At 40.0% G+C, this 26,499-nt stretch overlaps 1 protein-coding gene across 2 annotated transcripts in view; it reads right to left on the bottom strand.

Annotated features, from left to right (window-relative positions):
• Positions 1-8,672, bottom strand: part of LOC117821533 (cryptochrome-1-like) — a 44,630-nt gene extending 35,958 nt beyond the window's left edge. Inside the window, exons 1-2 of one of the 2 annotated variants that reach the window (XM_034695892.1) lie at positions 8,507-8,672; positions 1,378-1,541 (exon numbers count right to left, since the gene is read on the bottom strand). In XM_034695892.1, the coding sequence (XP_034551783.1) occupies positions 1,378-1,535 (158 nt within the window). In that variant the 5' untranslated portion in view covers positions 1,536-1,541; positions 8,507-8,672. The remainder of the gene's footprint in view (positions 1-1,377; positions 1,542-8,506) is intronic. The other variant, XM_034695893.1, reaches the window with a different exon arrangement.
• Positions 8,673-26,499: the final 17,827 nt, after the last annotated feature.

The raw sequence follows: 26,499 nt of genomic DNA, 5'->3' as shown, positions 1-26,499 counted from the left end.
TTAACTCATTCACAGAGGCATACGGCTACCTGCAGACTGACCTCTATAATGAGGATTATGTGAGCAGACTAGAACAAAAAGGCACCCTGTGGCTGAAATAAACCAAGCAGGTGTTTCCAGGTCAGAGCAGTAAACCTTATTTATTTCACCGCTTGAATCCACTTAAATTCAGAAGGTCTCTTTTTAACACTCCTCCCAGCTGGTGGCCAAAAACAAGTCTTAAAGGAGGATTCGCTGCAACTGTTGCACACAGGAATGTAAAACAAAAATGAAAAGCATCAACAGTTTCCATAAAACTCCACTTTAAAGCCTCACATGTCGGCAACAAGGATTCAAAAGCAGAGAAATGCTGACATCGTGTTGTGTGTGGAAGCACTGCAGCTCCTCATGTATGACTCATAGCTCCCTGCAGGTCTCTGCCAGCGACTGTCATCATATTATAAAAGGAAAATTAAATCTACGGCAACCCACAAACCTTGATTTCACCCCAGCTACGTCTGTAGAGTTATAAAACAGCTTTTTAAAATTCAGATGTGCTCAAGTCAACTGAATTCCTCTCATGCCAAGGCTTAAAAAACAGCATTTAACTAATTATTCCACTGTTAGAGCAAGCTTATGTCTTTGCAATCATCAATAAACATGGAAAGATGCACCAAAAACATTGCTTAGATACATATATAGGATTTTAAATGTGCAATTACTGAAAACTTTGCCACTTGGAAGCAGCAAAAACAAGACCTAGTATAAGACATATCCTCTTTTAGGTTGTTAGTCTGGATTTAGGAGCACAAATCAGCTGATTTTCATGTGTATATTAACTTAAGCTTCCATTTAAGATCACAAAGTAATCCGATATTCTCTTCTCTTTTACCTCCGTTTTGGTCTCCACCACCTCCCCAAGGAAACACCTGCCTCCTTAAGCTGCTAAAAGCTCCACCTTAGTCCCTATCAAGTCTCTTTTTTTGCTTGTATGGTACTCTCCAGTGGGAGTTTAGAGGTTTTACTAAAGAAAAACAGTCACTACTTAACTTTTAAGAGTGAAACCAAACTCCACTGAGTCATTTTTAGACGACTAAGAAGACAGAATCTCTCGAAATGCCGAATAAAGTACTTCAAAGATCGTAGCAGCTGCAGAGTCGGGTAAGAATTCAGCAAAGTTGCATACCACAAACTAAATTTGATGATTAAAATGATCTAGTAATTCAAAGGAAAACCTAAATGAAGGCTTACTTCGCATTCATCTTGTTACTTTGGATGCTAACTTCGTAAACCACAAGCATAAAATACAAATTTGGGCACAAGCTTCTGATAAATGCTTCCTTTAAAAGTCCAACCAGAGAGTTAAAAGTGAGAAATGCAAAAGTAAACTCCTCTTACCTCCACCTGTTGACCCCGACGTTGGAGGATCCTGCGAACCATGGGTCCAGAAAGTAAACGCAGCGCACCGTGCCTGCCCCTTTAATTGCCTCTCGTAGTGCTGGGTTGTCGTGTAGACGGAGGCCCTTTCGGAACCAATGAATGGAATTTGGGGCCATTCTAATCTGTGAAATAAAAAGTGCAGAAGAAGAAGAACCATTGTTAGCAATACTGACGGACAGTGAGATACTAAATGAAGTATGAAGTGTACAGAACAGAACGTTGTCTTCTTTTATTACTCCTCACGGCTCATTCAGGCCTCGCTCACAGCAGGGGAGGTAACTGAAGCGCTCGAGTCTTGGAGGCTGCCAACAGTGTGGGATGAGCCAATTATAGGCAGGAACACCAAAGAGTGCTTGTTCTTTCTATTGTTGGCAGAGGTATTCTGGGCGTTTGGTGCTTCTTCAAATAGGCCAAGAGAAAAGTCAAACTGACCTTATTGTGCACCAGTCCGAGCTGGCAGAGTCAAGTTTCACCAACGAAGCTGGAGGACAAGATTTTAGATTTTGGGAACCTTAGTTGACTAATCAGTTGGTCAAAATATAAAATACAGAATAAACTCAGTTCATTCAGTCAAAATAACTTTGTTATTAAACACAAGAACCCAAGGACTGCAGATGTAAACTAGCTAAGTAGCACTTTAGTCCATGCCTGGTTTAGACTTTTGGGTTGACTCTACGCCTCTATGGTAATTGCACTCATAAGGACTGCATACTTATTTGTTGAGTCTACAAAATGATGCTGAAAAGGACCACAGAACCTAATTAAAGGTCTTTTAAAAATCCTCTTTGATTCGTTGGATGTCTCTTTCACTCAGCTTTGGTGTTTTTGAACTTCTGTTACTGCTTCTGATGTTTTCCTACTTCCTATTTCCTGTCTTTCCTGGTCACTCATTAGCTGTTAGCAACAGATATAAAGTTTTGAGCTCTCTGAATGAAGTAAAGGTGATATTAAAAGTATGTTCAGGGACACTGGTGGCCTAGCGGTCCAAGCGCCCGGCTGGTTTACCATTTCCTGCATGTCTTCCCCCTCTCTCTACTCCCCACATTTCCTGTCTCTCTTCAGCTGTCCTGTCAATAAAGGCAAAAAGCCCAAAAATATAACTTAAATAAATAAATAAATAAGTTCCATGTTGGTTACCAAGTCAAGATGCTAATAAAACCGATCATTTTTGCCACAGTGTCAACAGGCAAGAGGTGAAATAACCCGGATTGTTTGTGGTGGTTGATTTGATTTAAAGTATGGAGAAATAAAACACCTTTGCTATAAAGGTGGGGAAACATTTTCAAATATTCGTTCACTTTGTAAAAATCAAAGAGTAACTTTTGATTATTTTCTAATCTTAAAAGTATCTTTTTTCCCGGTGCCTGGGTGTAATACGGTAATCCTGCCAGACGGTGGCGATAGAGCGTCTTAAAGCTGTTTGCTAACCGCATTAGCAAAGAGAAGAAGAATGCTAACTGCATTAAATAGCAGAAGAAGAAGAAGAAATCATTAACGACAGTTCTGGCGATATTCTCCGTCTCGGGGGAGGGGGGGTGATTATTCTAATAATCGTCAAATAGATGCTAATGATTACCGAATAGTATTTTGGCTTTAAATGCCCATCCCCACTTTGCTATGGAGTGTTGACCAATCAGAATCAAGTCTTTAAAACAGCCGGGTAATGAAGTACTTAGTGTTGACTTTGGCACCCCCAGTGGACAAAGCTGCACCCTGCATGCCTGACTTTTATCTTGTGTATGTGTAAGCTGTGTTTTCTGATGACTTGCATCACTCTGTGAATCTTTGGTAAATAAGAACACAGCAGCATGCTGTAACTCGCTTTGTTCCACACTTCCATGGTTACAGCGGTGGTGAGAATAACAAATGACGACCGACTGAAGAATGATTCATGTGGTTTGGTTTGGTTTGGTTGGTTTTGTAGATTCCTTGCTGTAAATGGCAGACTCTTTGTGACTTCCTGAAAATACCTCACAGTGTTTTCATGATTTGGATCACATTCAAACACTTTTTTGGAACTTGGACTTGAACTTGGATGGACACAGATTTTACTCTACAGTCTGATACATGACCTCATTGTTTATCGTACACCAATCTTGCTTTCAGTCGCTTAAACAGCCACACACCCCTCTACCGCCCCGTCCAGGCCCTTCCTGCCTTTATACTGCGTCCTATACAAGGTTAGAAATGCATGAAATAATCTGAGCCAAGAAAAACCAACATGTCTGCTGTGTATCATTTATCACCCTTTGGTTCCTCTATGCCAGGGGTTCCCAAAGTGTGGGTCGGGACCCCCTGGGGGGAGGGGGGGGTCTCGGGACTCTTTTTAAAAAAATCTGTATTATTATTATTATTATTATTTATTTACCTTGTTTTCTTATGTTTATCTTCCTTTTTGTTTGTACTGTTAATTATTATAACTTCTTTATTTTTATTATTATTACCCCTGGGGGGTCGTGAGACATAAATTGGGGGTCGTGTGATGTCTTCCAGAATGTTTTTTAAAAAGGTATATTTTAGTTATCTAAAAATTGTTGTTGTTGTTCTTCTTCTTCTTCTTCTTCTTGTTCTTGTTGTTGTTGTTGTTGTTGTTGTTGTTCTTCTGGTTCTTCTTCTTCTTGTTGTTGTTGTTGTTGTTGTTGTTGTTCTTCTTCTTCTTCTGGTTCTTCTTCTTCTTGTTTTTGTTGTTGTTGTTGTTGTTCTTCTTGTTGTTGTTCTTCTTGTTGTTGTTGTTCTTCTTCTTCTTCTTCTTCTTCTTGTTTTTGTTGTTGTTGTTCTTCTTCTGGTTCTTCTTCTTCTTGTTTTTGTTGTTGTTCTTCTTCTTCTGGTTCTTCTTCTTCTTGTTGTTGTTGTTGTTCTTCTTCTTCTTCTGGTTCTTCTTCTTCTTGTTGTTGTTGTTGTTCTTCTTGTTCTTCTTGTTCTTCGTCTTCTTCTTGTTCTTGTTGTTGTTCTTCTTCTTCTTCTTGTTCTTGTTGTTGTTGTTGTTGTTGTTCTTCTTCTTCTTCTTCTTCCTCTTCTTTTTATTATTATTATTATTATTATTTATTTGCCTTGTTTTCTTATGTTTATCTTCCTTTTTGTTTTTTACTAGGGATTTTTATTATTTCTTTATTATTATTATTATTATTATTATTAGTATTATTATTATTATTATTATTATTATTATTGTATTTATTTATTTGAAGAGTTAATTTGCAAAAACAGATAACTCTGTTTTTTATAAATTTTCTAAATACATTTCTTTTTTATAAAGATTCCTGATAAAGTTACATTTTCAAGATATCTCTGATTAATAAAGTCATTTTGACTCAAAGCCACCCAACCTCGGTTGATTGATCATACCAAAGGCTAGTCTTAGAAAAAATATGTTTTTTGAAACATTTTTTAAATTTTTCAAAGTGAGTTAACTGTTTTTGCAAATGAACTCTTCATTGTTTCTTCTCTTTGTTGGTTTTGTATTACTTATATATAATTTGTAAACGTGTGGTGAACCAAGAAATACTGAAAAAATGCAATAAAAAAATTTGAATGACAAAAGTCCCCATTATAGTAAAAAACATCAACAAAAATAGACACTAGACTTGAAATAAAACCTTGAAAATACAAAGTGTAATGAGTTTTCTGCCTTTCTTTGTTGCCAGATGACTTCTAAGTTTAGGGTTAGTGAACAGTTAATTATCAAAAGCATCAGTAGCAGCAGGTTCATTCATGACGGCACAGGAAACACAGACACATGCTCATATAGGAAGGCTAAAAATCAGTCTGCTGAAGTTCACTCTTGCACACAACTCTGGCGTTTGCGACATCCTTGTTGCTTTGTTTTGCATACTTGATATTAAAGTACAGCTGCTGCACGATGAAGCATGCAGCAGAGAGATCACTATGTGTGATACAGTTTGGGAACTATGCATAAAGAGGGCGCTAATGCAGTGTTTTACCTTTCTGGGTTAGCTTGTACCACTCATAAGTTGAATCTTTAAGTCCCTGCATACTTAAGGAAAGCCTAAAGTCACCTAGTGCAGCTTTATCTACAAGTGAGAGACGTGTGCTGTCGTCTTCTACCCCTGGTGTGGATGTCAGTGGCGTGTTGGTGAGCAGAACAGCTGTAGGCAGAGATATGAAAACAGAATGTCCCTGGCAGACGAGCCAGCACAGACTATTTGACATGAATAATTGGCTGCAGGGGGAGAAAGGGAGGAGGGTGGAGGAGAGAGGAGGAGGTTGTCTGCAGGTTATTTGGTTTGCAGCTGAATGTAACTGATACCTTATTGAACCAGCATGATTCATATTTATATTCAAAGGCCATTAAACGAGCACATTCCTGACTCATTGTTCCATTTCACTGTTCAACAGCAGCAGCAGACGGAGCCGTGGAACATTTCTCAGATTGCTAATCAAGCACTTCATTCATAATCAATGACTCCTTTATGAATATTGTGCATACTTTCGAACATTTATTCCGCCTCTGGCTCTCTTAAAACAAGGCCAAACTGTAGTAAAATGCCAGAAATTAAACTGTAATGTGAGAGTTTTTCTTCCCTTTCTTTTAAAAGTGTGCACTAAAATGTAACCAGCACATTGAGTCTGTTGATTACGACCATGAGAAGCAACTGATAACGTGCGTTGGGTGAATGTTCTTGAGGGAGAATGTCAGCTCTGATGGTGCAACAAATACATAAGGGATCTGGACTCTAGATCCACCACCAACAACATGGTGTTTTCCCTGCATCATGAGTGTTAAAAGAGAACTGAATCCACCATTACAAGATGTCCTATCATGCAAAGACTTCCCCTCCTCTCACTCAGGACTCTACCTGATCTGAGGGGAGCATATCAGACCCTGAACCTTAAATTAAAGCTCCTGTGAGAGGTTTTTAGCCAGTCGTGAGATATAATGAAATTAATTCTGACACCTTTCTATGACCCTAAAAAAGCAAACAAGACTTTAAAGAGCAAAAAAGATTATTTCTACATGCTCATTTTAAAAGCCTGAATCTGCAGCCACGGGGTAGGCGTCAGAGAATAAAGATGGTGATTGCACTGTTGCACTTTAAGAGTGGGAAACAGTGATTTTGACTAATTTAAGACAACTTTATTGACTCATGTTGCATATTTCTGCAAAAATGCATTGCTTTGACCATAAAGGTATCTAAGAATTTGACTTTATGGTGATTTAAAGCTGCAGTTTTGTACCTTTGGGGTCGGCAGTGCTTGCTAACGTACATTTCATGAAGGTATAAGAGTGTTGATTTTTGATTTCACTCTGGAATGACCTGCAGGAGGAGATCAGGCAAGCCACATCCTTTTAAAAACACACTTTTCTTAAATGTGCTTTATCACTGACTTTTTAATTTCTGCGTGTTTTATTATTTTTACTTCACTCATTTCCTGTCATGTACTTTCTTATTTTTGTTTTCACTCTATGTCTTATACTCTGTAAACATGATTTCAAAAGGTGTTATATAAATAAAATGTATTATTACTATATTATTATTATTGATTTTGGCCAGCAATCACTGCTTTGGGTGTTCTAAATCAACTTGTTACCGTCTGTACTGAAGTTAGATGAAGTTTACTCTAAGATAAGTCATTAATCCCAACACTATCTGTAACAGAAATGCTCTATTATCAATTTTTAATGCACCATTCGTGCACCAATACCTAAAAATTACCAGAAAATTCGCCCTATCTGAAAATGTGGTGATCTCAAGAGGTGTTTCAAACACTTGGCAGCAGATTTGGACCTGTCCTGGTGCTGAAACATTGAGGTTTATGAGGTAAATTATGTGAATTAAACAGAATTTTGCAGATATTAAAAAGCATATCTTGCAACCATTTAAAACACCTTTAGATTGAAGGGAAACTGGGTCACTCTTGGAAGTCTGCTGCGACTGGCATCAATCCAAGCACAACTGCCCGCTACCTTCTTAAAGGTGTAGATAAGAGACATAGAAAAAGATGCAAAATGTTGGAGTTTGATGCAAACGAAATATTCTTCTTTTAACCCCTACTTTACTCCTGACTGTAATAGATTAGTCAAAGCTTATTGCAGCACTTTTGCATTGATTTGAAGATTCATCAGAAGGACTTTTATATAAAGTCCTGTTTGTGTTCAGAACTCTTCCCTGTGCCGATGCCTCCTGTGATTACAGTGCATGCATTTTAGAAGAGAATGCCTCTCTGCAGACATGATCATTTGTCTGAAATAGAATCATTACTCATCCCTTTCTCCGCCAAAATGCTGAATTTCACAGCGTGACATCTGAAATTTTGCCTGTTTCTCTGGCACAGTCGCACAGCAGATTTTCTAGGGGAGCCACCGCGACGTAATTGTCATCATATTTAATCTGCAATTCATAAAAATACAGCAGGAATTCACTGTGCTGCTGTGTGCACTCACTGTGCAGGTGGGTAAAAGTGCAGAATGTTGCTGACGTCAGACTTAGGAGTGATTTTTTTTTTTTTTAATTAGGACAGAGAGAAAAATCAATATGCATGCTCAGTAAATCAGATATCTTGTGAAAAGTTAAAAGATAAAGCTATTTTTGAAAGAATTTGAAGGCAAATCTTGAACTCTTACATAAATGTGTCATTTGGAAAGCAGTGGTTTAAATGGGGATTAAACAGTCAACATAAACATCCTGCAAAAACACTCAGATTTTACAACGACAACACATCTAAACCCTTCATATTAAATCATGAATACATCAGAGAGGTGTGCTGTGGTGTGAAAAAGGTGCTTTGTGTTATATATGAAGCCTCTGACTTCAGAGAATGGAAATTAGGTCACACAGTCTCTTCAGTGAGAGAGGCTGGTCACTTCATAGAAGCTTTACAGGGAATAAAAACCACAAAACTGCACAAGAGAGACCCTTTAAAAATCACAGATACATTAAAGAGTCTAACTATGTGTTTTAAAATGTAATAGTGTTGAATTTAAAGTCTTTGGCAAAGAAACAAGATCACAGAACAGCAAAACCAGGTCACCAGAGCGTTCCTTATGTAACTTGGGGGCGCTGTTTATTACAGTACATCTGGTTCTTCTTTAATAAAACCCCCTTAAAGCTGATAAAAACACTCCTCTTACCTTGTCAAAGCTCCCCGGTGGTTATATGTATGTCCAGCCCAAAGATAGAAGCATTTCTTCCCACTGTTTGGATGAACGGAGGAGTCTTGTAGCAGCTTGAAGTCTATGGATCACAATCTCTCTGTACCTGCTTCCCTGCCGCTGCACTAGTTTGTTTCATAAGAGTATCACCCACTGCGCATGCGTCATGTTCTGAGTCCCCCACTCCCGTGGTGCGTTCAGGGGACAGTGGGAGAAAAACAACACATGAGACAAAACATGAGAAAAACAACATCTTAATAAGATAAGATATACTTTAATTGTCCCCCGTTGGGGCAATTCAGTTGCTGCAGCAACCGAGACAATCAAGAAGAAGTTTCAATAAGTAAAAATGAAATAAAATCAAATTAATAAATAAAATAAAAATAGAATAAAATAAAGATAAAATACAATTTAGATATATACAATGTTACAAATGGAATTTAGATTAAATAGCAGTAAATTACAGGCAGTATTTAAAATGTTTCAGTAGTGACCATAGTAGTGACCTAGCTCACCCCCTTCCCCCCAACCCCCTCATCACTTACTTTAACTCTGCCTGTCCCATTAAAGTTACTAACCATAGACCTTTCTGGAGTCCCTGAGCTCCCTTGTCTCGTAGATTCCTCTGAGCTGCCGTAGACGTCCTCCTGCTGCGGACGATCTGGACTCCAGCTGATACGGACGTGCTGGACTCCAGCGGCAACAGCTTCTACTACTCGTCTCATCACTATCACTTCTCTCTCTTACTCCCCTCTATCTGTCTTTCCAGACCCAACTCGGTCGAGGTATGATGGCTGTCTAACATGAGTCTGGTCCTGCTGGAGGTTTCTGCCTGTTAAAAGGAAGTTTTTCCTCACCACTGTAACTAGCTAAATACTGCGATGTGCAATGCTCATGATGGATTAAGGTGGGGTCAGACTGAGTCTTATCCTGTCTTGGTGTTGGGTCTCTGTTCATAATTTGACATAGAGTGGTCTAGACCTGCTCTGTTCGTAAAAGCGTCTTGAGATAACGTGTGTTGTGATTTGGCGCTATACAAATAAAGATTGATTGATTGATTGATTGATTGATAAATAAAAATGGACAGCGTTGCTCCGCTTGGATCCTGTCTTTCCCTCTGTCTGCCTGTCTCTCACTTTAACTCTTCCTGTCCCTTTAAAGTTACTAACCATAGACCTTTCTGGAGTCCCTGAGCTCCCTTGTCTCGTAGGTTCCTCTGGATCTCTGCTGCTGTGGACGTGCCAGACTCCAGCTGCTACAACTACTACTATCCGTCTCAACCATAGACTGTAAATAAAAATGGACAGCGTTGCAGATGAAAATTAGCTTATAGCTAACTCTGGCTTGACAGTTTTTGTTTTGCATGGTCCCTGTCAAATAAACTAATAAATAAATAAATCTTCCTCAAATTTTTCGTTTAATTTGCCAAGAAATATCTGATATTTCGATGTCACCGTGATAAATAAATAAGTGGATTATGGAAACATCCAATAGAAGCTGTGTGGTTAACATTTCCCCCTTCATATCCCAAGGAAACTAATAAATACATTAGAAAAGGTAGGTAATCCCACTTTCCCACTGTACGTGAACGCAGCACTAAACTTCAGCAAACGTGAATGATTCCGTGCATTAAATCCAGCCTTCCCATTGGTCGATTTGCGCCCACGTGGTCGGTGCCGGGTCACGTTTGAAAGGCATGGAAACGCGGAAGTCCATTCATAAGAGGGGGAAATGGCAGCCATGGCTGAGATCAAGAGTCTTTAAAAGATAATTACATTAACCCACTCTCGTCTTTGAATAAGTGAGGTATCTCAGTGTGTGTTTCATTAAATGATACACTGGCATGTTGACTACAAGCCTGTTGAGACCCCAGTTTATATAAATATATGGATTACAAGCTGCCTTACCTCTACTGTTTAATCACTGACACTGATATTGTCAGTCCCTGAAGTGAGATTCACACAATTATAAAATACTTGAAAATAATATTACCCCTCTAGAACTCTACTCATCATGCCTGAAGCCCTTTAAATAAATAAGAGATTCAAGATTCAAAGGTTTTTATTGTCAATTTTCACTGTATATACGAGACATACAGGAAAAAACAAGATGCTGTTTCTCTCTTCCAGCTTTTAAATATCTCAAATTTAAATATAAAATACAATAAATAATAATTCATAGAATTTATCTAGTTTAGTTTAGTTTATTCACACACATCATCACAAATATATATCTAAATATATTCAGTAAACATTTCAAAATAGTCGGATGTGTGGACAGGGGTGATCCCAAGGAAGCTATTTAAAGCTTTTAATAGGGGGGCCCAACTTCCCACAAATAAAGTGCCAACAGACAAGATACAACAACAACAACAACAACAACAACAACAACAACAATATATATATGTATATTATATACAGTGCTTTTCTTAATACTCAAAGTCGCTTTACATAAGATAAAAATTAAAATAAAAACAAAACAGGGACAGAGGTGGGGCGGGGGTAGAGGTCATGTGGTCTTGAGGTGGTTTTTAAATGATTGAAGTGAGTCAGATTTGCTGATGTGTTGAGGGAGAGAGTTCCAGTTTAAAGTAGTATGGGAGGTAAAGTCTTCAGTTATCAGGTCCCTGCTATAGGCTTAGACTGACACACTGGGATCCTGTCTTTCCATCTCTCTCCTCTCTCTCCCTGTCTCTTACTTTAACTCTTCCTGTCCCATTAAAGTTCCTAACCATAGACCTTTCTGGAGTCCCTGAGCTCCCTTGTCTCGTAGGTTCCTCTGGATCTCTGCTGTAGATTCCTTTTTTGGGTCTTTCTTTCCTTCTCTTTCCTTCCTTCCATCCTTCCATCCATCCTTCCTTCCTTCCTTCCTTCCTTCTTTCAGTCCTCCCTCCTTTCTTTCTTTCTTTCGTTCTTTCCTTCTTTCTTCCTTCCTTCCTTTCTTTCTTTTATTCATTTTTCCTTTCATTCCTTTCTTTCTTTCCCTCTTTGTTCTTTCCATGTTTCTTCCTCCTTTATGTCTCCTTTTCTCACCCCATCCTTTCCTTCTGTCATTCCTTCACCATGTATCATCCTCTTTTTCTTTCTTCTGGTCTCCCTCTCTTCTCTCTTTTCTTAGACCTTTCTGGAGTCCCTGAGCTCCCTTGTCTCGTAGGTTCCTCTGGATCTCTGCTGCTGTGGACGTGCCAGACTCCAGCTGCTACAACTACTACTATCCGTCTCCCCACTATCATCTCTCTCTCTCTCTTCATCTCCCTCTATCCCTCTCTCCAACACGGTCTCAGCAGATGTGTGTCTAACACGAGTCTGGTCCTGCTGGAGGTTTCTTTCTTTCTTTCTTTCATTCTTTCTTTCCTTTGTTCTTTCTTCTCTCCTTCTTTCTTCCTTCCTTCCTTCCTTTCTTTCTTTCTTTCTTCCGTCTTTCTTCCCTCTTTCTTTCTTTCTTTCTTTCTTTCTTTCTTTCTTTCTTTCTTTCTTTCTTTCTTTCTTTCTTTCTTTCTTTCTTTCTTTCTTCTTTCTTCCTTTCTTTCTTTCTTTCCTTCTTTCTTTCTTTCATCCCTTCTTTCTTTCTTTCTTTCTTTCTTCCTTCCTTTCTTTCCTTCCTTCTTTTCTTTCCTTCCTTCTTTCTTTCTTTCTGTCTTTCTTTCTTTCTTTCTTTCTTTCTTTCTTTCTTTCTGTCTTGTTTCTTCCTTTCTTTCTTTCTTTCTTCCTTCCTTCCTTCCTTCCTTCCTTCCTTTTTTCTTCCTTTCTTTCCTTCTTTTTCTTTCATTCCTTCCTTCTTTCTTTCTTTCTTTCTTTCTTTCTTTCTTTCTTTCTTTCTTTCTTTCTTTCTTTCTTTCTTTCTTTCTTTCTGCCAGACTCCAGCTGCTACAACTACTACTATCCGTCTCCCCACTATCATCTCTCTCTCTCTCTTCATCTCCCTCTATCCCTCTCTCCAACACGGTCTCAGCAGATGTGTGTCTAACATGAGTCTGGTCCTGCTGGAGGTTTCTGCCTGTTAAAGGAAGTTTGTCCTTGCCACTGTAACTTGCTAAATGCTGCAAAGTGCTCTGCTCATGGTGGATTAAGATGAGATCACACTGAGTCCTGCTTGCTATTAATCCATTACTTTTGTGATCTATTTCAATGGTTTATTCCCTGAAGTATTTTTGCAACGTTTCCAGCTAACCATCCAGAGAGTACTTCTTTGTTGGCTATAGTTTTTCCCCCTTTTGCATCATCCGTTTTACTAATTTATCCAGTACATTTTGTTATTTGTTTCAAATCCACATCAGGTCATGTTTGAAATAGCATGCTTTTTCCATGTACTTCTGGACAACAACATAAGAAGTGCCTCCTAATAGCTATCATTATAGTGCACAATGTGTTTGGTTATAATAGAGTATTATATAAAACACAGACTGCCCATGAGCAGACAGCATTCTCATTTTAATAGGACCCTGTTCTTGTAGCATGGACCTGAATCTAATCAGCTCTCCTGGGCAGGTTTCTGTGAGTAATAGAATCAGGGGTTGAGGTTATTTTGACCTGGTTATGCGTGGGTCAGCAAAGACTGACGTGCATGCTGTTGTTTTCATCTCTTGTTTTTTCTTCTTCTGTCTGTCTCTTCTTGCTGTCTGACTGTTTTCTCCCTCTCTCTGACTCGCTATCAGCAGATGCTCCAGAATCTGTTTGCTGCAGAACGGCGACACGCATGAAGAATCCCCAACAGTTGCAGCGTCATCAGAGTCGTTATTGATTACCCGTGAGTCGTTCAAACACTACGTCTTCTCGTCAGTAAACAACGCCGTCATTAAAGCGGCTAACGTAATCTATGATGCAGTGACTGTATGTTTGTGTTTGTTTCTGGAGAAGGGCAGAGTAAAAGAACACAAACATTCAACCTCCTTGAGGTGCTGACGTCTTGTCTCAAGGTCTCATGAAGTTTAGAGTACTTCTGCAGTCATCAGATTCCCTGGCGGTAGTGTTGTATTGTATATTTGCTGCTGCTCGAGTCCTAACAAGGACCAACAAAGTAGACCACATCACTCCAGTTCTTAGATCCCTACACTGGCTTCCTGTCTGTCAGAGAATAGACTTTAAAATCCTGCTGATGGTTTATAAAGCACTGAATGGTTTAGGCTGATCTGCTACTACTTTATGAACCACCTGGACCTCTGAGGTCATCAGGTACTGGTCTGCTTTCAGTCCCTAGAGTCAGAAGGAAACATGGTGAAGCAGTGTTTAGTCATTATGCTCCACATATCTGGAACACACTCCCTGAAAGCTGCAGGTCTGCTCCAACTCTCACCTCTTTAAATCAAAGATTAAGACCTTTTTATTTACCACTGCCTTCCTATCTTAGATAATTTAAACTCACTTTAAATTAACATTTTAATGTAATTTTTTATATATTTCTAATTTTCCTTTTCTTTTCTGTTTTATTATATTTGTCATTTTAATTGTGTTCTTTTATGCCTGTCTGAATGTCTCCAATGCTTTTAATGTTTTAATGTAAAGCACATTGAGTTGCCCTCGTGTATGAAATGCACTATACTAATAAAGCTGCCTTGCCTTGCCTTGCGGTGAACCATAGGCGTTTCTAGACAATTTTGGGGGGTTCTGAAGCACCCCTAAATTGAATCCCAGCACCCCTAAAATGTTTACTCAATCAATCAATCAATCTTTATTTGTATAGCGCCAAATCACAACAAACGTTATCTCAAGACGCTTTTACAAACATAGGAGGTCTAGACCACACTATGTCAAATTATGAACAGAGACCAAACTTCAAGACAGGGTAAGACTCTGACCCCACCTTAATCCATCATGAGCATTGCACATCGCAGTATTTAGCTAGTTACAGTGGTGAGGACAAACTTCCTTTAACAGGCAGAAACCTCCAGCAGGACCAGACTCATGTTAGACAGCCATCATGCCTCGACCGAGTTGGGTCTGGAAAGACAGATAGAGGGGAGTAAGAGAGAGAAGTGATAGTGATGAGACGAGTCGTAGAAGCTGTTGCCGCTGGAGTCCAGCACGTCCGTATCAGCTGGAGTCCAGATCGTCCGCAGCAGGAGGACGTCTACGGCAGCTCAGAGGAATCTACGAGACAATGGAGCTCAGGGACTCCAGAAAGGTCTATGGTTAGTAACTTTAATGGGACAGGCAGAGTTAAAGTAAGCATCATGACAAAAGCTGGTCCAAGCCTGATCCAGCTCTAACTATAAGCTTTGTCAAAAAGGAAAGTTTGAAGCCTGCTCTTAAAAGTAGAGAGGGTGTCTGCCTCCCGGACCCTGACTGGTAGATGATTCCAAAGGAGAGGGGCCTGATAACTGAAGGTTCTACCTCCCACACTACTTTTAGAGATTTTAGGTACAACTAGCAAGCCTGCATGTTGGGAGCGTAGAGTTCTAGAGGGGTAATAGGGCACTATGAGCTCTTTAAGATACGAGGGTGTCTGATTTTTAAGGGCTTTGTAGGTTAAAGAAGGATTTTAAATTCTATTCTACATTTTATTGGGAGTCAGTGTAGAGAAGCTAGCACTGGAGAGATGTGCTCCCTCTTCCTAGTTCTAGTCAATACTCGAGCTGCAGCGTTTTGAACTAGCTGAAGAATCTTTAGAGACTTATTGGGGCAGCCTGATAAGAGGGAGTTACAGTAATCTAACCTGGAGGTAACAAATGTATGTCCTTTTTAACAAGCTAGACAGTTTCAAAACCATACAGTGCTTGGTTGAAACATAACATTTTAACAACAAGAATACAGCAGCTCCATCATGTTTTACATGGTGTGCATTTTAAATGAAAGTCCAAAAAATAACTCCAATATTCAAAATTCAATAAAAAACATTAGGGGTGACCCCAAATAGTTGAATAATCGACGATTCGTTCTAACGAGTCTTAGTCGACTGCCAATCTCATAGTTGAATATTTTCATATGAAACGTGGATCATTCCATTCAAACCATGGGGGTGCTCAATGTCTAATGTTACTTTATTTTCCTGTTTCCCATAAAAATAGTGTCTCATTTATCCTGTTTTGATATAAATATAAATGTTAATGTAATTCTGAGAACAGCTCTTGAAGTGTTAAATCTCCTTAAAGTGGTAATTAAATCTCCCCTGGTAATTAAAGGTGGACTCTCCCATTTAGCAGGACCTGTGGAGCAGACGTACCTCAATCTTTCTACGTTCATGGCAGCGCAAAATGTCAGGAAATAAAACTTCAGTTGATCCTAAAAACTAGTGATGAAGATGAGGAGCAGCTTCATGAAGAGGGCTGTGAGATCAAGGATTACCGGACCACACAAAAACTGTACGGGGCCAAAAGAACCAGGAGGGATACCCCAAAGCTGTCTGAAGCCTCCAAAAACAATCCACAGCATCCCATCCACCTCCACACCATCAGAGAGGATATTCTCAAAGACAGGATTTACAGTCAACAGAGACAGGAGCGCACTTCTGCCCGTACACACGATGGTTTTCCTCACGTACAGTTTGAAAAGACTCAAGCGGACAAAGACGAGATGAAAGATATATTTTTATTTAATATATGCAACAGACACAAAAGTGCTAGACATCAAACAGAACACAAAAGAAAAACAAACCATAGAACTTGAGAGCAACAACCAAACAAAGCCATCAAGTATAGAACAAAGTACAAAAAAAACAAAACAAACAAAGAGACTAGAAGAAAAACAAAACAAAACAATCAAAGAGACTAGAAGAAAAACAAAACAAACAAAGAGACTAGAAGAAAAATAAAACAAAACAAACAAAGAGACTAGAAGAAAAACAAAACAAAACAATCAAAGAGACTAGAAGAAAAACAAAACAAAACAAACAAAGAGACTAGAAGAAAAACAAAACAAAACAAACAAAGAGACTAGAAGAAAAACAAAACAAAACAAACAAAGAGACTAGAAGAAAAACAAAACAAAACAACCAAAGAGACTAGAAGAAAAACAAAACAAACAAAGAGACTAGAAGAAAAACAAAAGAAAACAAACAAAGAGACTAGAAGAAAAACAAAACAAAACAAACAAAGAGACTAGAAGAAAAACAAAACAAAACAAACAAAGAGACTAGAAGAAAAACAAAACAAAACAAACAAAGAGACTAGAAGAAAAACAAAACAAAACAATCAAAGAGACTAGAAGAAAAACAAAACAAAACAAACAAAGAGACTAGAAGAAAAACAAAACAAAACAAACAAAGAGACTAGAAGAAAAACAAAACAAAACAAACAAAGAGACTAGAAGAAAAACAAAACAAAACAATCAAAGAGACTAGAAGAAAAACAAAACAAAACAATCAAAGAGACTAGAAGAAAAACAAAACAATCAAAGAGACTAGAAGAAAAACAAAACAAACAAAGAGACTAGAAGAAAAACAAAAGAAAACAAACAAAGAGACTAGAAGAAAAACAAAACAAAACAAACAAAGAGACTAGAAGAAAAACAAAACAAAACAAACAAAGAGACTAGAAGAAAAAAAAACCAAAAACAAACAAAGAGACTAGAAGAAAAACAAAACAAAACAAACAAAGAGACTAGAAGAAAAACAAAACAAAACAAACAAAGAGACTAGAAGAAAAACAAAACAAAAAAAACAAAGAGACTAGAAGAAAAACAAAACAAAACAAACAAAGAGACTAGAAGAAAAACAAAACAAAACAAACAAAGAGACTAGAAGAAAAACAAAACAAAACAAACAAAGAGACTAGAAGAAAAACAAAACAAAACAAACAAAAAACAAACAAACAAAAAAAACGGTTAGAAAAGAAGAGTTGGACTATAGGTGACGATCACAAAACAAAACACACAGAGAAAAAAAACAAAACAAAAAAAAACCAAACACAAAACAGAACAAACAAAGAGACTAGAAGAAAAACAAAACAAAACAAACAAAGAGACTAGAAGAAAAACAAAACAAAACAAACAAAGAGACTAGAAGAAAAACAAAACAAAACAAACAAAGAGACTAGAAGAAAAACAAAACAAAACAATCAAAGAGACTAGAAGAAAAACAAAACAAAACAAACAAAGAGACTAGAAGAAAACAAAACAAAACAAACAAAGAGACTAGAAGAAAAACAAAACAAAACAATCAAAGAGACTAGAAGAAAAACAAAACAAAACAAACAAAGAGACTAGAAGAAAAACAAAACAAAACAATCAAAGAGACTAGAAGAAAAACAAAACAAAACAAACAAAGAGACTAGAAGAAAAACAAAACAAAACAAACAAAAAACAAACAAACAAAAAAAACGGTTAGAAAAGAAGAGTTGGACTATAGGTGACGATCACAAAACAAAACACACAGAGAAAAAAACCAAAACAAAAAAAAACCAAACACAAAACAGAACAAACAAGACAAGAGAGTAGACTGTTATGGAGGGGATTGTCAAGAAAGAGAAAAGAGAAAAAACACAATAGAAAGAGAAGATAAAGACTAGAAGAGAAAAAATGCTTGCTTTTGAGAAGGACAAGAGAGGTTTTAGAAGGGGGATTATGAATGTGTGTGTGCAGTTATATGGGTGTTGATGTTTATGTGCATGTTGTAGTTTGATGGGTATTTACAGGGTATTTATAAGTGGACTCAAGAAAGCTTGTAGTGTGCCACTGCGGATGATGAGAGGGCATGGTGGAGGGAGGAGCTGTAGGTACCAGCAGACTAAATCTCTGTTAAGAGATTTAAAAACCCTTTAGCTGGTTCAGGTTTGATTTTGAACATTATACATATGTTTAGCCTTAAGTTGGACAAACTACCCTCTGCAGTGCTGCTCTCTGCTGTGTGAACACTCTTTAAATATCTCCTGATTCCATGTTTAACTGATGGTGGCCTTATTTGAGTTTTCTCTCCTTCATCACCTCGTTGTTTTTGCAATATAGATTTAAAAAATCTAAGTTTTATGCTTATAATATTCTGTTGTCCCTTTGACTTTAAGCTATGAGTCTCTTAATTGTAAATGGTAATGCGTAATATTGTCATGCGGTCACCATCATGCAGACTTTGGGTCAATAAGGAAAAACAACAAACATTCCACTATTCATCCACTACGGGCAAAATCTGATGAATCAGATTCCACTAAGCAGGTCCTTAGTCGGGCTCACCCCTAAAAAACAGTATTCAAAATGAGTGATTGTGTAATTTTTATCTCCATCAGATATTAAATCAAACAGAACAGCAGAAAAGCTAAAAGCTGCAAACTACTGCTTCCCTGTTTTAAAGCTAAATGAAGATATCTTATAAGCTTGTAGTGTTTCCTGAATATAAATAATGCTCAGTATAATAAACTGGAGAAATACATGTCAGGGAAGCATTGACATGAAACCATCAGACAGTTCCTCGGGGGGTCCCACGTCTTCCGGTGGACTGGGGCAGTGGCCAAGGATTATGACACAAGAGGAGAGGTTCCTTCTGTCTGGTTGTTGCTCAGAGCAAGAGACAGCTTAGATACGACGAGAGGGCGCTCAGTCTGCCCACACGAACCAGTGGGAGTCCTCCTACGCTGCCGCCTCAGAGCGTCACTGTTTGTACGCCCGGAGGCTCGGAGGAGAGAGAGGCGCCGGGGTCTGTCGGCATTGTCATCATCCGTTCTGTTCAGGAAAATAAATTAAACTATAAATAAATATTTTACCAAACAAAATAAACAGACAACACAAAATGCATCCCACTCTTTGTTTATGAAGTATTTATGTATTCATATGATTCTAATGCAACACACTGAAGCTTTTAAAGCCTGAGCTTATGTGTGAGTCCGTCCCTTGATGGGTCTTTAAATTAAAGTAGTATGGGAGGTAGAGCCTTCAGTTATCAAGCACCTCTCCTTTGGATTCATCTACACAAGAGGGTCCGGGAGGCAGACACCCTCTCTACTTTTAAGAGTAGGCTTCAAACTTTCCTTTTTGATAAAGCTTATAGTTAGAGCTGGATCAGGCTTGGACCAGGTCTTAGTTATGCTGCTGTAGGCTTAGACTGCCAGGGTAACTGACACACTGGGATCCTATCTCTGCCTCACTTCCTTTAAGTCTCCCTGTCCCATTAAAGTCACTAACAATAGACCTTTCTGGAGTCCCTGAGCTCCCTTGTCTTGTAGGTTCCTCTGGACCTCTGCCGTAGACGGCCTGCTGCTGTGGATGTGCAAGACAACATGCAGGCCTGCTCTTCATACCTAAAGTCTCTAAAAGTAGTATGGGAGGTAGAGCCTTCAGTTATCAGGCCCCTCTCCTTTGGAATCATCTACCAGTCAGGGTCCGGGAGGCAGACACCCTCTCTGCTTTTAAGAGTAGGCTTCAAACTTTCCTTTTTGATAAAGCTTATAGTTAGAGCTGGATCAGGCTTGGACCAGCTCTTAGTTATGCTGCTATAGGCTTAGACTGCCGGGGGAACTGACACCTTGGGATCCTATCTCTCACTTTAACTCTTCCTGTCCCATTAAAGTCACTAACCATAGACCTTTCTGGAGTCCCTGAGCTCCCTTGTCTTGTAGGTTCCTCTGGACCTCTGCCGTAGACGGCCTGCTGCTGTGGATGTGCAAGACAACATGCAGGCCTGCTCTTCATACCTAAAGTCTCTAAAAGTAGTATGGGAGGTCAAGCCTTCAGTTATCAGGCTGCTCTCCTTTGGAGTCATCTACCAGTCAGGGTCCAGGAGGCAGACACCCTATCTGCTTCAAACTTTCCTTTTTGATAAAGCTTATAGCTGGAGCTGGATCAGGCTTGGACCGGCTATTAGTTATGCTGCTATAGGCCTAGACTGCCGGGGAAACTGACACCTTGGGATCCTATCTCTGACTTTAACTCTTCCTGTCCCATTAAAGTTACTAACCATAGACCTTTCTGGAATCCCTGAGCTCCCTGAGCAGTTATGCTGCTATAGGCTTAGACTGCCTCTCCTTATTTCCCCTCTCTCTTCCTGTCCCATTAAAGTTACTAACCATAGACCTTTCTGGAGTCCCTAAGCTCCCTTGTCTCGTAGGTTCCTCTGGATCTCTGCTGCTGTGGACGTGCCAGACTCCAGCTGCTACAACTACTACTATCCGTCTCCCCACTATCATCTCTCTCTCTCTTCATCTCCCTCTATCCCTCTCTCCAACACGGTCTCAGCAGATGTGTGTCTAACATGAGTCTGGTCCAGCTGGAGGTTTCTGCCTGTTAAAGGAAGTTTGTCCTTGCCACTGTAACTTGCCAAATACTTTCACGAGTAGGCTTCAAACTTTCCTTTTTGATGAAGCTCATAGTTAGAGCTTGCTCAGGCTTGGACCAGCTCTTAGTTATGATGCTATAGGCTTAAACTAGGGAAGCTGACCTACTGGGATCCTGTCTTTCCATTTCTCTCCTCTGCCCCACATCACTTACTTTAACTCTCCCTGTCCCATTAAAGTTACTAACCATAGACCTTTCTGGAGTCCCTGAGCTCCCTTGTCTTGTCTCTCTCTCTCTCTCTCTCTCTCTCTCTCTCTCTCTCTCTCTCTCTTCACCTCCCTCTATCCCTCTCTCCAACACGATCTCAGCAGATGTGTGTCTAACATGAGTCTGGTCCTGCTGGAGGTTTCTGCCTGTTAAAGGAAGTTTGTCCTTGCCACTGTAACTTGCTAAATGCTGCAAAGTGCTCTGCTCGTGGATCTTGGACTGGATCTGATCCGGTCATGATGTTGGGTCTTTGTTTATAATAGAACACAGAGTACGGTGTAGACCTGCTCTGTTTGGAAAGAGTCTGAGGATAACGTTTGTTGTGATATGGTGCTTTATAAATAAAGATTGATTGATAAATGACATAAAAGAACACGACAAATACACGGAACAGTCATTCACAGTTCATGCAGTGGAACATCTGAAAGCACAAGATCATACACGACTTCATGACTAAGCCTCTCAATCCAGGACCTGGTTTTCCATCAGTGGTTAAGTGTTTCTATTCAGCCCACGCTTTTTATTTCATTCTAAGGTACAAGAGACAAACAATAAGACGACCATTTCTTTCAGCTGTTTCCATCAGTTATGTAATCTTGCAGTTTGAAAGTGTCCTTCAAGAGAGGGGAACTCTGCGTCTGCAGGGAGAAAAACTACCCTGGTTTACTGAGGGAGCAGCAGGCACTAAGGCAGGAGGGGCTTTGTTCTGCTCATGCTTACACATTTTAACACATATTAGATATTTTACTCCCAGCAGTGGATGGATCCTTTAATTCATTCAGTGTGCCTTCTCTTTCCTCATGTCCCAAAAGTCCTGAGTTGAGTACCTTGTTTGTGAAGGAAGTCCAGATTTAGCCACCGAAACCACATTAAGTCTCAACAGTAATGTGTCCAATTACAGAAAAACGCCTCCTGCTGAAGTGCCCTCGTACCCGCTGACACGCCATGAGCAGCAAAATTACATGAATAGAAAAAAACATGAGAAAGCTTTCAAGACACACTCCTGCAGAGGCTACACACTCGAGTCACGAGTGAGTGGCCTCATCGACAAAATCTCCATCCGTGCAAAACCGCCTCTTTTGTTGAGGGGTCTGTGTTTGCACCGTGTGTGTGTGTGTGTCTGAGTCACAGCTTAATGCTCCAGCCTACGTCCGACTCGCTGATGAGAGGAGAAGCCGTCATAAAGAGGGACAGAGAATCTCAAACGGAAGTCCGAACAAGCAGAGAGGTCAAACTGAATTTAATCTAACTCACCTTTTCGTATGAAATGTCGTCTTTTGCACCAGGTTGTAAACATGTTTATTTCTGCTGGAAAGATCAGCTTTTTCCCATTCATGTGTATGTGGTTTCTGGTACTTCCTGAGTCAGCCTCAAGCGGATCCTCAATGAGCTGCAGTTTTAAAGGTGACATATCATGCAAAATGGACTTTTGAATGGTTCTCTACCTGAAATATGTGTCCCTGTCTACAAACCCCCCGAGAATGAAAAGAATCCATTCTGCCCCTGTTCTGATTTCTCCACCTTTCTGTAAATGTGTGCTGAAACCAGCCGTTTCAGACTTCAACAGTATCCGGTCTGTAACAGGAAGTCAGAGCTTGGAGCTTGTTCAGCCCATAGACTGTATAAAATACAACTCAACCCCTCCTCCGTTTTTCATTCCCTGCACAAATGTGTGCTAACAAGGAGCTTAGGAGGGAGGCATGCTAGTTGTAGGCTGTCTTAATAAACACAAAGGTCGGTTTTACTCCCCACGTCTGCAGATTTGAAGATATAGTGGATGATTTTTATTTATCATGGATAAGTGCTAGCGCTAGTTAGCATAGCCACATAGCTACATGTTCGTAGCTGTGTACCAAGACACACGTCGACATACTGATAAATAAAACAACAAGAAACACTAAATCTGTGACCAATCCTTCAGAAAGGTCCTGCTACAGGCGCCTCTCCGTCAGGATCAGATTCTGGATCAGATTCAGAGGGTTGAAGTAACGTGATCTCTGAGCAGCCGTGTATATTCAGCCAACATGTAAACATTAGATCAACGTGCTGGAGAGCCGAGGCACATCCACTTCCTGAGGGGGCGTGGTCAGAGAGAAAACAGAGTGTTCTGAGGAGGACTGAAGAAGAGGGTTTTTCAGGCAGACCAAAATCTGATTTCAAAGTGTTTTTTTGAGCACAAACTTTAAAGACATGTTTTGGGGACCTCTTAGACCAATATATGTTGATGAAAAAAGCGTGATATGTCACCTTTAAGCACTTGGACCCATATTTCTAGACCGGAGGTTGCCGCTTGCAAAACACAGAGGGGAGCTGATGTGAGAACACAGCATGAAATATTACAGAAAGATCACCTCAAGTGAGCAGGTAGGTTTAATGGCGTTTATGTTACCGGTGCAAACCAGGAAGACGATGTACTACAGGATGAATAAACACCAAGCTGCAGCCTCCAGTATTAAAAATATGAAGCCCATGCGGAAGTGTTAAAAACTGCAGTTCCTGGAGCGTCCACTTGAGGCTGGCTGCAGAAACACTGGAAACCACATACACACCCATTCAAAGGAGAGGATCTTTACAGCAGAGATAAACATGTTTACAGCCTGGTTCAAAAAACAGCTTCGGTCTACGTAGCTAGTTTCTCTGTCGGCACACACTGTATGGGGTGAATTTTTTTACAACTACATAATTTTGAAGGTATTAAACGTACAAGTTTTGCCCAAATAAGGGCATGACTGACTTGATTGACAGGCAGGCATCCTGTAGCTGTTAGCAAAAAGGCTAAAGGCCTCTTTGCCTAACACTAGCTCGACAGAAGTTAAGATAAGATAAGATACTCCTTTATTCGTCCCACAACGGGGAAATTCATGGAGTTACAGCAGCAAACAAGAAGGTGTACAGTACAAGAATTTCAACAAGAATATATATATAGGAAAGAAATGTTCATCAGAGAAGACAGCTTGGCCATAGTTCTCCTGTCAGCCACCACCTCCACAGGGTCCAGGACTGAGCTGGCTAAGTTAGGTTGAGTTCAGCATTTCCAATATGACAGCCGCTGACGATCAGCGCTCAAGAACAGATGGGTGACGTCACGAATACTATGCCCATTTTTTTATACAATATATGGTCTATACTTGAAATTTCTACCAGTCTATAGAAGTCCTGTACTCCAATTTCAGAGTCTGATTGATCAACTCTGAGGTGATGGAGGAGGGTGTAATGTTCCCTGCAGACATAGTGTTCTCTGATGTTCTGAGGGACTTCATAACAACGTCAGCCTGGGTATGACTAACACGGCCATCTGCCAGAGCAAACTGTATAGAACATACAGTAACTGAATTATCAATTTAGGCAGGAAACCATGTGTCTGTGGGGTGTGCAGCGAGGGTATCCTAAAGAGAAATTAAACTGAAGGCAAACAAAAACAGGTGAAGGTGCTTTTAATCTTCATTGCTAAACATTGATCATTTTCTGATCTCAAACTCTTCTTCAATTAAAGCAGACTGCATTAAAAGTAAGTTTAAAAAATACTGAGTTAAAAATAATGAAAATTACCCACAATCCTCCTCTGCCAAAGGCTCATGTTGAGAAATGAAAGCTAAATCTTGACTGATTATGTTACACCGTGTCATAATTTGACGTCTTCAGCGCACTTGTACATCCATGTGCCTTCACCTGACACTCTTACACAGAAACACAGCCGCCCCCCCTACACACAGTCAGCCTCTACACACACACGTACACACACCCCTCGTTCATTAGCACGGGGACGCCATGTGTCTGCCTGACTCAGTCCGTTGGAGGAGGAGGGAGGGAGGGAGGGAGGGGGGGTTTGGCGGTCGCACTGAGCACGCTCCACACCTCGTTCTCACACCAAGAGGCTTTCCTTCTGACAAGAGCACGCACACCTTCCCTCTGCTCCTTCTGTTCCCCTTCATCACTCTCTCTCCTCCTCGACCTCTCCGTCTGCCTCTCTCTCGGTCTGCTAATGACCTCTCAGTGAGTTTATGAGTTTCTCTATATGAAGATCTGGTCCTGTGGATTTGTAGGGAGATGTTTAATGCAGATGATTTCTACGGCTGATTTATGAACAGATGAAAAAGGGCCGTCAAACCGTACTTCTTTAAAATTGCAATCAATCAAGTATCGAGAGGATATCAAGGTTAATAGTATGTTTAATCTCATGTTTCAAAGTCCATTTCAAAACAAGTTCCTACACTGCTACACTAGTGTGATCTGAAACCACGACTTTAGCTTTGTTTACACAAGATTGGCCTGATTAGGCAAGGCAAGGCAAGACGAAAATAACTGCTGTATGCGTGCAAGACCAGTAGTTCAGACTTTTAAATGAAACACTACTGCAGAACAACTCTTGTCACTTCTTCAACAGGGTGGTGAGTCCAGACCATAGACTGTATAAATAATGGACGTAGTATCCGTGACGTCACCCATCTGTTTCCCATTAAAGTCACTGACCATAGACCTTCCTGGAGTCCCTGAGCTCCCTTGTCTCGTAGGTTCCTCTGGATCTCTCATTTAGACGGCCTGCTGCTGTGGATGTGCAATACAACATGCAGGCCTACCCTTCATACCTAAAGTCTCTAAAAGTAGTATGGGAGGTAGAGCCTTCAGTTATCAGGCTACTCTCCTTTGGAATCATCTACCAGTCAGGGTCCAGGAGGCAGACACCCTCTCTACTTTTAAGAGTAGGCTTCAAACTTTCCTTTTTGATAAAGCTTATAGTTAGAGCTGGATCAGGCTTGGACCAGCTCTTAGTTATGCTGCTGTAGGCTTAGACTGCCACACTGGGATCCTTTCTTTCCCTCTCTCTGCCTGTCACTTACTTTGACTACCCCAGTCCCATTAGAGTTACTAACCATAGACCTTTCTGGAGTCCCTGAGCTCCCTTGTCTCGTAGGTTCCTCTGGATCTCTCATTTAGACGGCCTGCTGCTGTGGATGTGCAAGACAACATGCAGGCCTACCCTTCAAACCTAAAGTCTCTAAAAGTAGTATGGGAGGTAGAGCCTTCAGTTATCAGGCCCCTCTCCTTTGGAATCATCTACCAGTCAGGGTCCGGGAGGCAGACAGCCTCTCTACTTTTAAGAGTAGGCTTCAAACTTTCCTTGCTGATAAAGCTTATAGTTAGAGCTGGATCAGACTTGGACCAGGTCTTAGTTATGCTGCTATAGGCTTAGAGTGCCACACTGGGATCCTGTCTTTCCCTCTCTCTGCCTGTCTCTCACTTTAAGTCTTCCTGTCCCATTAAAGTTACTAACCATAGACCTTTCTGGAGTCCCTGAGCTCCCTTGTCTCGTAGGTTCCTCTGGATCTCTGCCGGTGATTCTTTCTATCTTTCATTCCATCTTTCCTGCTGTCCCTCGTTCTTTCTTTCTTTCTTTCTTTCTTTCTTTCTTTCTTTTTTCCTTTCATTCCTTCTTCCTTTAATTCATTATTTCCTTCTTTCTTCCTTTTCTTTCTTTCTTTCTTTCTTTCTTTCTTTCTTTCTTTCTTTCTTTCTTTCTTTCTTTCTTTCTTTCTTTCTTTGTTCTTTCAATGTTTCTTCATCCTTTATGTCTCC

This window comes from Notolabrus celidotus, chromosome 11 (genome assembly GCF_009762535.1).
Source record: "Notolabrus celidotus isolate fNotCel1 chromosome 11, fNotCel1.pri, whole genome shotgun sequence".
Lineage (NCBI taxonomy): Eukaryota > Metazoa > Chordata > Actinopteri > Labriformes > Labridae > Notolabrus > Notolabrus celidotus.
This window is presented reverse-complemented; position numbering and strand designations above follow the sequence as displayed.